At 42.1% G+C, this 15,649-nt stretch overlaps 1 protein-coding gene across 1 annotated transcript in view; it reads left to right on the top strand.

Annotated features, from left to right (window-relative positions):
* TOX3 (TOX high mobility group box family member 3) overlaps nt 1-13,646 on the top strand; it is a 103,612-nt gene extending 89,966 nt beyond the window's left edge. Inside the window, exons 4-7 of the mRNA XM_082232927.1 lie at nt 5,107-5,376; nt 7,777-8,004; nt 9,264-9,344; nt 11,685-13,646. Of these exons, the coding sequence (XP_082089053.1) occupies nt 5,107-5,376; nt 7,777-8,004; nt 9,264-9,344; nt 11,685-12,443 (1,338 nt within the window). The 3' untranslated portion in view covers nt 12,444-13,646. The remainder of the gene's footprint in view (nt 1-5,106; nt 5,377-7,776; nt 8,005-9,263; nt 9,345-11,684) is intronic.
* The last annotated feature ends 2,003 nt before the right edge of the window (nt 13,647-15,649 follow it).

The raw sequence follows: 15,649 nt of genomic DNA, 5'->3' as shown, positions 1-15,649 counted from the left end.
TTCCAGTGGCTTCAGGCTTTTTCAGGAGGCTAAATCTCGGCACATTTAACAAGACAAATACATGATTTGTAAATATTTTATATTACTTTTCTTGGCATCGTGTTAGATATTTACCGTATTTTTCGCTCTATAAGACGCACCAGACCACAAGACACACCTAGTGTTTGGAGGAGGAAAACAAGAAGAAAATAATTCTGAATCTCAGAAGCCAGAACAGCAAGAGGGATCGCTGTGCAGTGAAAGCAATCCCTCTTGCTGTTCTGGCTTCTGGGATATCTGCGCCACCTGCATTTGCTCCATAAGACGCACACACACTTCCCTTTACTTTTTAGGAGGGAAAAAGTGAGTCTTATAGAGCAAAAAATACGGTACATCAGGTTGCTTGTATCCAAATGTGCAGGGCTAGATCTGCTGTAAAATCACAACTTGCTATGTTGCCACCTAAAGACTGGTGCAGTGTACTTGCCTAAGGCATGAGATCCAAGCCCAAGCCCATGAATAGGTAAAAAATAGGGGAGTTTGAGGAAAGACTTGGGCTTTTTAGTTTAGCAAAGGATAGTGACTTACTTGCCAAGTGCCCTGGAAAAAATGGGACATTCCATTTTTTTTCTCATGAGATTGTGGCAGCTATTTTGGCTGCTGTGATCTCTCCCCCCCCCACAAAATGCTTTTGGGGGACCGTGATCTCATGTAGTGCCCAAAAACAGGCCCCGTAAACCCCCCCCCCACTATTGGGGGAGCGAGAGCACAGTGCAGATCACATTGCATGGTAACATATTCCAGTTTTTGATTAGAAAAAGTTGGGTGATATGAAGTTCGTGAGGTGAGGAGACATGTTAGAGGTGTATGGAATTGTGCATGGTGAAGAGCTGTAGCTCGGTGGTAGCACATCTGCTGAATGTTTGAAGATTCAGCTCCTGAATTTGAAGGGACCCAAGTTGGTCTGGCTTTGGTATAAAGCTGTGTCCTGTAATCCTATACATTTTCTTCTCTTGGTTTGCAAGAGGATGAGAAGGCACCTTTACGGAAACTTCTAGTTCCTCCCTCAGTGTGACCTCATGCCAATTTTACCTCACAGGATTTTTGAGAGGCCTTTTTCTTTCTTTCTTAGGGTGGCAAACTCAAGTGTAAAATCACTCTGAACGCTTTGGGGAGCAAATGTAACAAATTTAATAAATACTTAAATACAACTTTAACATATGATAGGTTCAGATAAAATTAATGAAGTGCCATAATGCAATACCCCACTTGACCTAAACAAAATGACTTTTGAGTATCTGAAAAGAGAGGTAGAAACAGTGATCTAAAACTATCACTTAACTTATTTGTTGCTGTCAGGATGTGCACTGCAAATTGGCTAAAAAGAAAAAAGGGATATGGCACTGTAATTAAATTAATTTATTTTTCTAGACCTTATTCAAGAAAATGAATAGATTTATTGAAAAACAGTCTTTGTTCATTAAGTTTTGGAATAACAATGTGTAAGTTAAAGCCTTATCTGTATATGTGTGAGTGGGCTAGCATTATGCTAATTATGTTAATTATGTTCAGCTTTTATATCAAATATTATATCAAAATACTGATTTACTATACTGTATTATGTGTCCTCATATTTCCACCTCTGTAAAAATCTCCTTTTTGCAGCCCTCTGTAACTTTTCTCTCTTGTAATTATGTATTAGGCTACTGGGGTTTTGTCTGCATGTTGCTATGGGCAAATGCATTGCTGCAGATGTACAAGCATCTACATCTGCATCTGTGATGGGGAACCTACAACCCTCCAGTTTTTCTTGGATTCCAAGCCTCATTAGTCTCAGCCAGCAGAGCCAGTGGTTAAGGATGATGGGATTTAGAGTCTAACAACATCTGGAGGGCCACAAGTCCCCCACCTCTAACATAATGAATTCAGGACGTTCTTAAGCTTCCCACTGCAAGAAAAAAGTAGAGAAGGGAAGTATGAACGGGAGGCAAAAGCAGTACCATGCATTTCATCTTAGATGAAATGGTTAAGAATTCATAGACTTGCCTATGAAATTGGTTTCTGGGCCTGTTTAAGTCAGCAGAACTTAGCTTCAATAAAAGCCTCAAACTGAACCAAAATGACAAGATTTAGAGTAAAGCATTTGTTAAACCATGTCTTTATATTATGATTTATTTGAATAAGGACTAAGGGAAACCTCTTTTTGTGGCAGAGAAAAGAGCAGCTTTTTATAGGTGAGAAACCACCAGGAAATAGCTCTCTGTATGCCTTGACACCCTATCTCTCCCCCCCCCCCCAGCAAATTATTATTCTCTTCAAGTCTTTTTATTTTCTAACATTAAAAAACTCTTCCTTAAGGCAGTAAGACACTGTCTGCAGAATTGGCAGTGGCACTGCAGGATTTGGGTGGGGTGATTTAATTTGTGGAAAGTGATATCCTTAAAAAGATTCTGAATGACTTCCAGATACCCCTGCCAATATAATCTGCCATTATAGCAGATGAATCTCAAGGGGTGTCCAGAGCATTGTCTGGTCCTGTTGTGTCGGATGAATTTCAGTTCTTTAGGCTCAAGGTTGTGGACAAGGTGCTTGGATCAGCCAGAGTGACTGGACCCTTGACCCTCTTGGCTGATAAAAACCAGCAGGGAGGGGACAGCTGGCTGGGCCAGGGAGGTGATTAATGCCTCCTTGTGAGAAGGGGTGGTCCCTGCCTGCTTGAAGGAGGCAGGGGTAAAACTACTCCTCAAGAAACCCACCCTGGATTCAGAAAACCTGAGACCAGCCCGTCTCCCCTTTTTGGGAAATGTTCTTGAGTGGATGGTCGCAGGCCAGATCCAGATGCTCTTGGAGGAAACTGATTTCCTAGATCCAGATCAATCAGGGTTTAGGTCCAGTTTTGGCACTGGGGCAAGATGGTTTGAGCATGTAACACCAATCCTGGCCCAACTGCACTGACTTCCAATTAGTTTCTGAGCCAAAGTCATAGTGCTGGTTTTGACCTATTGAACCCTAAATAGCTGGGGACTGCAATACCTCAAGGACCACCTCTCCCCATATGAACTAATCCAAACCCTACAATAATCATCAGAGGGTGGCAGCATGAGAATGGGCCTTTCCTGCAGTGGCTCCCTATTTGTGGAATGCTTTCCCAGGGAGGCTCGCCTGGCTCCTTCATTATGCATCTTTAGGTGCCAGGCAGAAACATTTATCTTTAACCAGGTGTTCAGCTGATTAACAGTCTGTGGCTTTTTAAATGTGTTTGTGGGAGTTATTGGCTTGCCTTTGTTTCATTATGTATTTTGTATTCTCATTTTGTATTTTTCTGTTGGGAACCATCCTGGGGTCTTTGGATGAAGGGCAGTATACACAAATTAACAATAACAACAACAATAATAATCATCCTAGGTGAGAGTTCCTTTATTATAAGCAGCAGTAAGAATTCACAGGAAAAGTTACCCAGAAGGAATTAGGCAACTTCAACTCCTGTCTGGTTCAGATACATTTGTATTACAAGCTTTCTTTGTTTATTTAGTTTGTGAATTTAACACTGGGAAACCAGAAGCAAAACATTCTGGAAATATAAATAGAGCTCAAGGCAAGCAAGGATTACTGTAATCATGTATCAGAATTATTGCATTATAACATTGGGACACAGGAAGTTCAAGGGGCTAGTTTTGATGTACAAAGTCATATACAGCTTTGTAGGCTGAGACCCTATCTGCCTGCGGACTGTCTCACCAGAGTGGTGCATGCTATAGTTATCTCCCACTTGGACTACTCAATGCGCTCTACGTGGGGCTACATTTGAAGGTGACCCAGAAACTACAACTAATCCAGAATGTGGCAGCTAGACTGGTTACTGAGAGTGGCCACCAGACCATATAACACTGGTCCTGAAAGAGCTACACTGGCTCCCAGTACATTTCCGAGCACAATTCAAAGTGTTGGTGCTGACCTTTAAATCCCTAAACGGCCTTGGCCCAGTATACCTGAAGGAGCATCTTCACCCCCATCATTCTGCCCAGACACTGAGGTCCAGCGCTGGGGGCCTTCTGGCAGTTTCTCACTGCGAGAAGCAAGGCTACAGGGAACCAGGAAGAGGATCTTCTCAGTAGTGGCACCCACCTGATGGAACGCCCTCCCATCAGATGTCAAAGAGATAAACAACTACCTGACATTTAGAAGACATCTGAAGGCAGCCCTGTTTAGGGAAGCTTTTAATGTGTGACATTTTAATGTATTTTTAATCTTTGTTGGAAGCCGCCCAGAGTGGCTGGGGAAACCCAGCCAGATGGGCAGGGTACAAATAATAAATTATTATTATTATTATTATTATTATTATTATTATTATTATTATTGATACCTGAAAGATTGCCTCAACTGTTATATACCTAACTGATCACCGCGCTCTGTAGGTGAGGGCCTCCTGAAAATACCAACTTATCAGGAAATCTGTCTGCATAATGTAGGAATCTGCTCTTTATCATTGTGGCACCTTCCTTTTGGAATTCCCTCCTCTTGAATATTAGACAGGCGGCATCTTTATGGCACCTATTAAATACCTTCCTCTTCAGCAAGGCTTTTGCGTTCTGATCTTCCCTGGTCTGCATCTGTATTGGAATTGTTTTTAAGAGCTTTTCATTATTTCCCCACTTATAGTTTGCTCCCCTGGGCTCGTTGGGGAGGAAGGGTGGGATAGAAATTTTATAAATACATAAATTTGGGAGGTGGTTGTGAAGAGCAGGAGCAGCTCCAGGGGGCTCATGCTGGTGGGCTCTCTGCTGGGCTGTGGGCTCCTGGCAGATGCCTTAGTATGCCAACGCTTGCTGCCAATCCTGATTATTATTTTGAATTTATATAGCACCATGAGCGTGAATGGTGTTTTACAAGAGTGCAGTAGAACAGATCCCTTCCCTGAGGGGAATGCAATCTAGAATTGGAGATTTGAGAAACAGTAAGTGATGGAGAGAGAAGTGGGTGGAACAGTAAACCAGAAAATAACACCTAGTGACTACATTGCACATCCTTAGGCTGAGATATAAGTTGAGTTGGAGTAGGGCACAGGAATTGACTTGATAATTCTAGCAGGTTAATATCATATTTCCCCACCTTTTTCTTTCTTTCTAGGATCATAGTCATGCAGATGTGCCTCAGTATCGCCAGGACCACTCTTTGATTATGAGATCCATTGTCCATATGACAGATGCTGCTCGTTCGGGAATTATGTCACCTAACCAGCTGACCACTATTAACCAATCCCAGCTCAGTGCTCAACTGGGGCTGAACTTGGGCGGGACCAATGTGCCACACACTTCCCCATCCCCTCCTGCAAGCAAATCGGCAACCCCTTCTCCATCCAGTTCTATAAATGAGGAAGATGCGGAGGACTCAAACAGGGTAAGTTCTATCATGTGTTGTAAAAAGATGCTCTCTCTCCCACCACCAAACTTTTGTTTTTGTTTTTAAGTGGAGATCAGTAAGGGCAAAAAGGAGTGAGTGGAATTCAGCTAAGTTTTATTCAGAGTAGAATCATTTCATACGATACGATAATCTTTATTGTCATTGTCCCATACAGAACAACGAAATTGAAAAAATCTACATCAGACATTAAAAAAACCAACAAGCCTGCTATCCCAGCTATCCCAGCCTGGTTAACCCCCCAAAAACTCTGATACCCCGTAATTAAATGCAATATTTCAGTGAGTCTGCTCTGAATAAAACTTAGTTGAGTACAGTGGTGCCCCGCAAGACGAATGCCTCGCAAGACGAAAAACTCGCTAGACGAAAGGGTTTTGCGGTTTTTGAGCTGCTTCGCAAGACAAATTTCCCTATGGGCTTGCTTCGCAAGACGAAAACGTCTTGCGTTTTTTGCAAGTTTGTTTCCTTTTTCTTAACACCGTTAATACAGTTGCGACTTGACTTCGAGGAGCAACTCATAGAACACAGTGTGGTAGCCTTTTTTGAGGTTTTTGGCGATTTTTGAAGCTTTTCCAAAACTTTTCCAACACTGTGCTTCGCAAGACAAAAAATTCGCTAGACGAAAAAACTCGCGGAACGAATTAATTTCGTCTTGTGAGGCACCACTGTATCACCCAGTAGCTTTATTTAGTTGCTTACCATAATGATGCTATGCTGCTATTCTGTGGCTTTTGGTGTGTATTAATGTGGTGTAATGGTTCGAGTGTGGGACTTAACTGTAGGAACTGGGAGAGCAGGGTTCAAATCCCTTCTCAGCCATGAAGCTCAGTGGGTGAGCTTGGGCCAGCCACTGCCTCTCAGCCTCACCAGCCTCATAGGGTTCTTGTGCGGATTAAATGAGGAGGGGAGAAAACCATGTACATGGCACCTGGAGCCCCTTGAAGAAAAAAGCGAGAAATAAATGAGAGAAAAAGTTGCTGGTATAGGGTTCTTTATAGCAACTTCCTCATTTTCTAGATGCAGCAATTCTGACTGACATACCTGCTTGCAAATTAATTTTCATTTTACAAAACCAAAAACCTAAGCATTCTTCAATAAAAAAACCAATAAAAAATACCTTCACCTCTTTGGGAAAGCTTTGAGTGTGCTCTCAAATTCCTTTTCATATCAGATTAAATAGGTTTGCAAAGGATAGACAGCCGACTGAGAAATATCTCTGAACAATGACAGCCTATTTTGGGATATAAACAAAGAGCAGATGCCTGATGGCTGGAATATCTATGTCTAACATAGCACAGTTTTGCATTTATTTGTTTTGTTACTTTGCAGTTATTAGCCTTGAGCCTGAGGGATAGAGAGCAGGTTATAGAAAGCTAAATAAAGAGATTGGTTGTGCAGGTTATGTATGCAGAATTTTTGATGAAGACCATGGGAGTTGAGCATGTGGAAGGCCTGAAATTAATCGCATGGATCCATCAAATGCCATTTCCACCAGAACTCTGCCTACAGGCTATGCAGGGCAGCTGCAGAGGGACTCATTGGAGCTCAGTCGTGATTGAATAATGACTCTATTAATTGTTCTGTGACCCGGAAAAAGGAACAAAAGCCATAGTAAGCAGCCTTAACAAAAAGGCTGAAAGAAGAATGACGAGTGGTTTCCTCCTCCTTTCATACTGAGTATCTTATTTCTGTAACTCATCTGATAGGCTGTTGGCTTCCATATGGAACTATGCAAACCTCTAATGCTGGCTACTCTTGCTTGTGGGACAACACAGGGTGAAGGAGCTAGTGGAGGAAATAGGCTCATTTGGCAGGGCCAGTAGGTGGGCTATGAACAAATGTGAAGCTCATTTGATAGGCTTCAACAAACAAACAAACACCTCTGTTAAAAATGGAAATCAGTGACCTATGCTTCTTTTCTGAGAGCATTCTAAGTGAGTGGCTGGAGGGCTACAAGCTTGGTATATGGTTAAAGTGGGAGCTGGTGTTGCACTGTGAAACGTTTGTCAGAAACAAGCTTCAGATAATGGCCTCAAATACTTTGCATAATGCTGCCCATAGACAAGACTGTTTCTGCATTTCCAGTTGTGCATGAGCACCTGATATGGTGAATGTGATACCTCTGATGGATACTTTAAAAAATAAACTAGAAATGTAAGTTTCTCGCCCTCATGATCAGAAATATATTCCATGTCTTATGATTTTGAATTGTTTTTTAATGCCTACTACAAAGGTCTTCTTTTTATTTCCCCTATGTTGTGGTCTTTTGGCATACTTCTTTTCAAGTAGAGCATAAATAGCTTTGTGCATGCATAGCTGATTTTTATAATTAATATCCCATGCTGGACACTGATTTTGGTTTCGTTGCTCTTTATCAAGGCTGCAGGAGAAAAGAGAGCTGCCCCAGATTCTGGCAAGAAGCCCAAGACTCCAAAGAAGAAGAAAAAGAAAGACCCCAATGAGCCACAGAAGCCAGTGTCAGCATATGCCCTGTTCTTCAGGGATACACAAGCAGCAATTAAAGGGCAGAACCCCAATGCTACCTTTGGAGAGGTTTCAAAAATTGTAGCGTCTATGTGGGATAGCCTAGGAGAAGAGCAGAAGCAGGTAACCAAGGGACCCTTTGGAGTTTTGGGGGAGAAAGGGGCGATGCACTGAAAGATGCCAAAGTCCTAATTAAACACTAGTGGGCTGATCCTTCTGACTTCATTAATTAGAAATGCAGCAGCATGGGTTGGAGCACAGTTATGCTTCCTATCATCCCAGCTAAGGATCTGGCTTCATATCAGCCCCTTGTCATTCTCTGATTGCAGTGGTAGTAGTAAGGTTGCAATATTTTAATTGACTTGATTCATCAATTAATCAATGAAAAACACTTTTGACCGGCTAAACAGTTCCCGATTTATTGGACGGTGGAGCATTGCACTGCAAAATATTGCTCTGAATGTAAATACTTACTAAAAATGCAAGGACCATCTTAAGAGGCACTGTCTGTTCCCTAATGTATGAAAGAGCATTTAGTAATGGGTTTACCCCTTTAATGACAAGGCTCAGAGGCAGAGCACTAACCTTGCATATGGATGGTCCCAGGTTAAATCCTGGCTGTCTTCAGTTAGGACTTCTGTCTAAAACCCTGGAGACCTGCTGCAAATCAGTGAAGAGAGTACTGAACTTAGATGGACCAGTGGTCTGGTTAAGGCAACTTCATATGCCCATGTTCTTAAAATCTCAGTGAGGGCTGAATGGAACTCAAGAGAGAACATTTCACAAGCAAGTTCAGAACATCAATGAAAACAAGGTGAACTTGCTTGTGAAATGTTCTCTCTTGAGAGGCTACTGCTTTTATATAGCAAGTAAATTTTGTAATTGTGATGACATCACTGGAGGCAAACAAAGCTCATTCAGCGCAAGGCCTGTTCCCTTACTCTGTATTGGCTTAATTTATGCTCTGTGACATCATCACATAGTCATTTCTAATTGGCTATGAAACTGCTTCCAGGAAGCAATATAATAAATGGAGTCAAAGAAGTAACTGATGGGTGACGTGAATGCAAACAGAAATGAAAGAGGTAACCTTTGGAGGGAGGCGGATGAATTCAGGAGATTTTTTTTTAATCATCTCAGCTCCAACTCCTTCCCATTTTAATGCTGAAAATGTACACAGTAGCAGTTTTGGCTCGTTGTTTTAAAGGAGAGGAGGGATGGGAGTCACACACTTTTGTGAACCTTTTTGTTGCAGCGTTGGCATTGTCCCTTTTGACTTTCTTCGTTTTACAAGACCATAACTTCCCTCTTCGGGCAAGAGCTACTTTATGGTGTGAAATTTAAACACTGAAGGTGGTGTTAATTGCAATGTCTTTTAACAGGTATATAAAAGGAAAACAGAAGCTGCCAAGAAAGAATACCTTAAGGCACTTGCTGCCTACAGAGCAAGTTTGGTTTCCAAGGTGAGCTCAAGTCTGACTTCAGTTACGCATCCAGTACTGCAGTGCCTTCAGTGTGGATTCTTTTCACCTTATAAATAAATAAGCAGAGAGTTTGTTTTTTTAACCAGCCTTATCTTTGGGGAAGGACAGCAATCTAGAGGCTCTTGCTTTGCATGCAGACGGACTGAGACTAAGTCCCTGGTATATCCATCTTTTATTCCTGTGTTGTAGAGGTTTGGATTAGACGACTCTTTAGGCCCTTCCAACTCTACAATTATTTCACTTACAAAAATCAGGTTGCTTTGCTCTCTGTGCAACCAGGACATCGTATAGATTCATTCACTCATAATTTTATTGGTATGCCACTTTTCCACAAAAGAATCCCGTCCAAAGTGACTTACATCAAAGAAGACAGGAATAGGTCTCAAAATCAATCATTGCAAATCACAGCTTCATAACAGAACAACAACAACATAATAACAAATATAACAACAAACCAGAAAACAGCAAAATTTCAGTACTATAAATATAACTGGGCACCATCCATTTGGAAAAAGAAGAGAAATGGTCTTTGAGTAAAGCACTGCAAAACCATAGAGCATGTTACAAGGCGGTGTAATATCACGGTACTGTACATGCTGCATTATTTATTGAATAAAGCTCTTGTGAAAGCTCTTATAATAAACAGCAGTATGAGACTGTTGGCAATTTATTCTTTTGCAGAAGCGATTTGGTATCTGCAGAAATCAGAACCCAATGCAGAGCGAGTCTGTGAGGTGTAGTAGGTTGTCTTGGGCTTTGCTTGTAGGTTTCATATCCTTGATCAGCTAAGCTATCTTCAGATATTTGAGGGCTCCTCCACTCAACCAATTAATACTTGCAAGGAAATTGAATCTTGGCAACAGGCTCCTCCTCGATGCCTTAAAAACATCTAGTCCTCCCCTCCAAATGTCCCGAAAAGGCTCTAGCAGTGGTTATATGGATAAAGGATGTGTGTGAAAAAGGTGTATTAAACGATGCATTATTATTACTGTTCTTCATTTACTTTGTTAGTCTCTTTATCTTGCCCATCGCAAGCCAAAGCAACTTACAAGCAAACAACAACCTACATAGATACATTAAAATGGGTTTGTGTGTGTACATTTAAGACACCCCACCCACTTCTAAAAGGTCCCAGATAGTTAAAGGCCAAAGGCCTGGTTATAGAGGGGAAGTTTTCTCTGAGGTCCTAAAGATATCTAAAGATGGTGCCAGGCAGCCGACCCTGGAGAGAGCATTCCACAAAAGAGGAGCCAGTGAAGAAAAGGCGCATTCTTGTGTTACCACCTTTTGGACCTCTTGTGGAAGAGGTACACAAAGCTCTGATCATGATCACAGGGTCTGGGTCAGTTCATATGGATGCATGAAGGTGGATAGAAGTCTTATCTCCTTCCCTGTATGAACAAATGGAACCTGGAAGGGTTGGAGATTCAGAATAGAAAAATATTAATGATCACACAGCGCATGATTAAATTATGCAGTTCCCTAATATGTAGTGATGACCACCAGCTTGGAAGGCTTTAAAAGGTGGATTATACAATTTTTTGGGTGATAAGGCTATATATGCCCACTAGTCACGATGGCTATGTAATACCTCCAGCATCAGCATGTACCTCCAAATGCTATTTTCTGAAAAATATGAGGGGGGAACAGTGCTATCACACTCATGTCCTGCTTCCTGTTGGCTACTGGTTGGCCATTGTAAGAACAGATCCCAGGACTAGATGTACCTTTGGCCTAATGCTCTTCTGATGTTCCTAAAATGGGGAGTTGCCTGACCAGCTATTGATATGACTTAAAGGATGTTGCCGTATGAGTGTAAGGTGGTTTGGTGAGTTGCCTTGATGGAAAAATTAACAAATAATCTGTGACTGGTTAAAGGAACGAAATGCTTTTTCTTTTTTTTGAGACTGGCACTGTTTAGGAAAGCAAAACTGCAGTAAAAAGATACATTCCCACAGTATAGAAAACTTTCTGGCTGCTATGAACACAATAGACTTGAATCTTGTTACCTCCTGATGGGTTTTACTGATGGATTAATACTTTTTTGTTTTTTTGTTTTGCCTTTTGTTTTAATTTAGGCACCCCTTGTGTCCTCCCTGAGATGGGAAGGGGATTGTTCTGTGTTATTAAAGTTGTGTTAAAGATTTTTTTAATTATTATTAATAAAGAGAAAGGGGAAGATGCCAAGGATGCTATTACAAGCTCCTCGGGTGTGAGAGAAATGCAAATGTGACAAATATAAATATAAACGTATAAATATAAAAACATAAGAGGCGGCCTCTGTATTAACTGTCATGAACTTCTCTTTCTTAAATGCAGGCTGCTGCTGAGTCAGCTGAAGCCCAAACAATCCGTTCTGTTCAGCAAACGCTGGCATCTACAAACCTGTCCTCGTCCCTCCTTCTGAACGCCCCTCTCTCCCAGCACGCGGCCGTGGCCACTTCTCCACAGACTCTCCAGCAGTCGCTCCCCAGGGCAATTGCCCCCAAGCCTCTAGCAATGCGGCTGCCCATGAATCAGATAGTTGCCTCGGTCACCATTGCGCCCAACATGCCCACAAACATTTCCACCTCGCTGATAAGCTCCATGGGAAGCAGCATGGTGGGCACGTCGGCGTCGGCGCCCTCCCAGGTCAGCCCTTCCTTGCAGAGCCAGCAGCACCAGCTGCAGCAGCTGCAGCAGATGCAGCAGCAGCAGATGCAGCAGCAGCAGCTCCACCAGCAGCACATGCATCAGCAGATCCAGCAGCAGATGCAGCAGCAGCATTTCCAGCACCACATGCAGCAGCACCTGCAGCAGCAGCAGCACCTGCAGCAGCAGCTGAGCCAGCAGCAAATTCAGCATCAGTTGCAGCACCAGCTCCAGCAGATGCAGCAGCAGCAGATGCAGCACCTGCAGCAGCAACAGCAGCAGCAGCACCAGTCACAGCCTTCACCTCAGCAACATTCCCCAGTGGCCTCACAGATCACCTCCCCGATCCCCAGCATCGGGAGCCCCCCGCCAGCCCCCCAACAACACCAGTCCCAAATACAAACCCAGACACAGACTCAGCTATTATCGCAGGCCAGTATTTTCTGAAGACACATGTTGCAAAGCTGCTTTGCATTGTGAGTTAAGCAAAGGGGGACTGTTTACGGCTGGAAACTGTACATTGCTGATGGTAGTTATGCAGGGATGCATAACAGATGAGTGAGCCTCTAAGCTGTCTATTAGATAGGCAATAAAGAACTACAATGTAGCTGTGTATATTCATTTAGCTGACTATAAATATTTGTTTCCCCCCTCTCTCTTTCCGATCTTTTTAAAGAAAATGCTGTGCTCTCTTGTTTTCTTTATTTATTTTGAGCTTTACCCATAACATGTGAACTACATAGTCTTGGATATGCCTGGGCAGTGAAACGAAAAAGTTTTGGCCTTTTTCACAGTTCCAGATTAAAACTGATTAGTGAATGCACTTCAAACCAGTTTGGGGTTTCTTTTTGGGTTTTTTTGTTCATGAAGACCTAAAAAGCACAGTTGTAACTACCTGTAAAATGTTGATTGGATTCCATGCAATCACACTCGTATGACATGAGTAGTTGACGGTGTTTTTCTCTGTCATATATATATAAATATAAATATATATATAAAGATTAATGTAAAAATCATAGACTTTTGCCAAAGCTCCTTTTTCTCTTTTTAATATGTCTCCAGAAGGGGGAGGGGGGGAACCTGCAAGTGAAAGTTCTTAAATATCAGAGCCCATCTTTACCATCAAAGCTATAATTTCTCTAAACACTTACAGTGCTTTGTTACAAAATATATTCTTACCCTGTTCTGTTCATTCCAAGTTGTTGTTGTTGTTTTTTTAAAAAAGATGTGAATATTCTATCCTGTGTTTGGGTGACAACTTTCAGATTTAATACACTGTATTTTTTAAAAAAGGAAATGCACTTAAATGCACTGTTATTACAAAAAAAATAGGTAAGAAGGAAAAATGTGAGTTTTTAAAAAATATATGCTGTAATACCAGTAGACTATTTAAAAGAATTGCTACATCTGAATAATCAGTGTAAATATTTCCTTTAAAAAATTGTAAGTTTTTCATATCATGTGTTGTAAAGTTTTCATAAATGAGGCTTTAATGTAAACACTGGTAACATGAATGATTTAACTGCAATATTGCTTACTGTGTTTTTATGCTGTTTTTATACTTTTTTATGAGTTATAATAGCAGCAATTGAGTTGTTTGTATTTTGCTTATCTAAAACAAATGCTTTTATCTTGCTATAGAATAAACACATTTCAGTAAAAAAGAAGAAAAAAATCCAACCACATACCCCCAGTGTTTTGCAAAACTGAAATCAGCTAATCCTTAACCCTTTGAACAAAATACCAGTTTGCCTGTGCTACACCTCCTCCTCATACCATAACATTAAGCAGGGCTGTACATGGCCACCTCAAATCTGGTTTGTTGCCTGATTCAACCTAGAATGATCTAGCCCTAAGTTTAATCGGTATTTTAAATCCTAATGTTTGTGGTGGCAAAGCGGTTAAAAGTAGGCCGGGTGAGAATTTCTATCTACATCTCCCATCCAACCCCTTCACTTTGGCACTACCCCCATGTTTAATTAGGGTTTAAAACCCTAATTAAACGTGGTTGCCAAACCACCACTACTCTCACGATTGCTCAGGGTGCACCTCATCGAACCCAGAACAATTGGCCTGATTCAAGTTGGGATTTGTCCAGTCCTAGATCACAGCCCTAACATTTACACTGGCATCCAAGGCTGCTTTCACTAATACAGTGTCATCCAAACCCAAGATCCACTGGGATGAGTGGGTTTAGAATAGGTGGATAGCTGAGTGAGCCTGGGCCATGAAGCCCCTCATTGCAGCCCAGGTGGAGATTCACCAGGGTAAGTCTCTTAGCCAGGGTTCTACCAAAGCCAGCAGAACCAAGAGTAGGGCAATCTTGCAAAGGGTCATTCTGGGGGGTGTAGTAGGGGCAGACTTGCATCTGTTCAAAATCCCTGTCGACTCAGCAGAACTTGACACTGGCAAAAAGGATGGTGAACGTTCAAACTTTACTTCAAAGGCTTGTTTTCCCTCAGCCAGCTTTGGGTTGTCTCAGCCAGCAGCTGTCCTGCTCTTGAATGGAGTTTGGCATATGCCAGTTTATGCTAAGTGGGTGTAAGTTCTGTCAGCGTCCTAGCTAGAACTGCTCTGTTAGTGTACCTCTACCATGGCAGGTTCAGCTTAAACCAGGCAAGTTTAAGATACAAACAAACTTGATATCATATGGAGGCCACAGTTTTTCTCTGAGCTCAAATGAACCACTCCTGCAGCAGTGCAGGCTTTACCTAGAATCTGGAAAGATCTGGGTGAAGCCAGAAGCACTTGCATATGCCAAAAGTTGGATGTGCTATTGAAAACTAGAGTCTATTTAACATGGTCTGCATCAGCCGTTCTCAAGTTGGTTGTCCTGTGGGTGTTATTGGGTTCTAATATTATTAGCATCAGCCAGCACATGACCAATGGTGAGGGTCAATGGAAGGTGTAATCCAAAAACACTGGGAAGCAATGGTCTCTATTAAGCTCTTTTGCCACCACCAGCAAAAGGGGAGTCCCAACTCCTGTCACTTCAGTGGAGGGTCCTTACAGCTAGGAAAGGAAAAGGGCAATAGACTGCATTTGGAGTGCAGGAGGATGACTGAGTGAGCAGCAACCACAAATCATGAACGGGGAATGCAGAGGTTTTCCAGAGGGGGAGTGTATCAAGACGGGGACTACAGACTTTGCTGGGTGGCTATTCTGCTTGCCTCATCTCAAAACGGGTATTGTAGAGTTGGGAAAGGTTGAGAAGAGGGCAACCAAACTGATCTTGGGGATGGAGCAACTTGCCTTTGAAAGGTTGCAGGGTTTGGAACTTGCAAGTAAGAGGCAACAAGATAGAAGTTTCAATCATCAGTGAAACTTCACATGGTGAAGGTTGTTCTCTCATAACACTCGAATTTGTGGACATCCAATGAACCTGCATGTTGGAAGATTTGGGACGGATACAAGAAAGCCCTTCATGCAGTGCATAGTAAAACCATGGAGCTCATTCCCACAGGAGGCAGAAATAGCCACCAACCTTGACGGCTTCCAAAGAGGACTGGATAAATGCATTGAAGAGAAGGCTAGCAATAACTATTATGGTTGCAGCCTTAATATTGGAGGTGGTAATGCTGGAAACCACAGAAGGAGAGCATGCTCGTGTGCTTGAATCCTGCTTACTGGTTTTCCACAGGCATCTGGTTGGC

The sequence above is a fragment of the Podarcis vaucheri genome, assembly GCF_965113315.1.
Source record: "Podarcis vaucheri genome assembly, chromosome: 7".
NCBI lineage: Eukaryota > Metazoa > Chordata > Lepidosauria > Squamata > Lacertidae > Podarcis > Podarcis vaucheri.
This window is presented reverse-complemented; position numbering and strand designations above follow the sequence as displayed.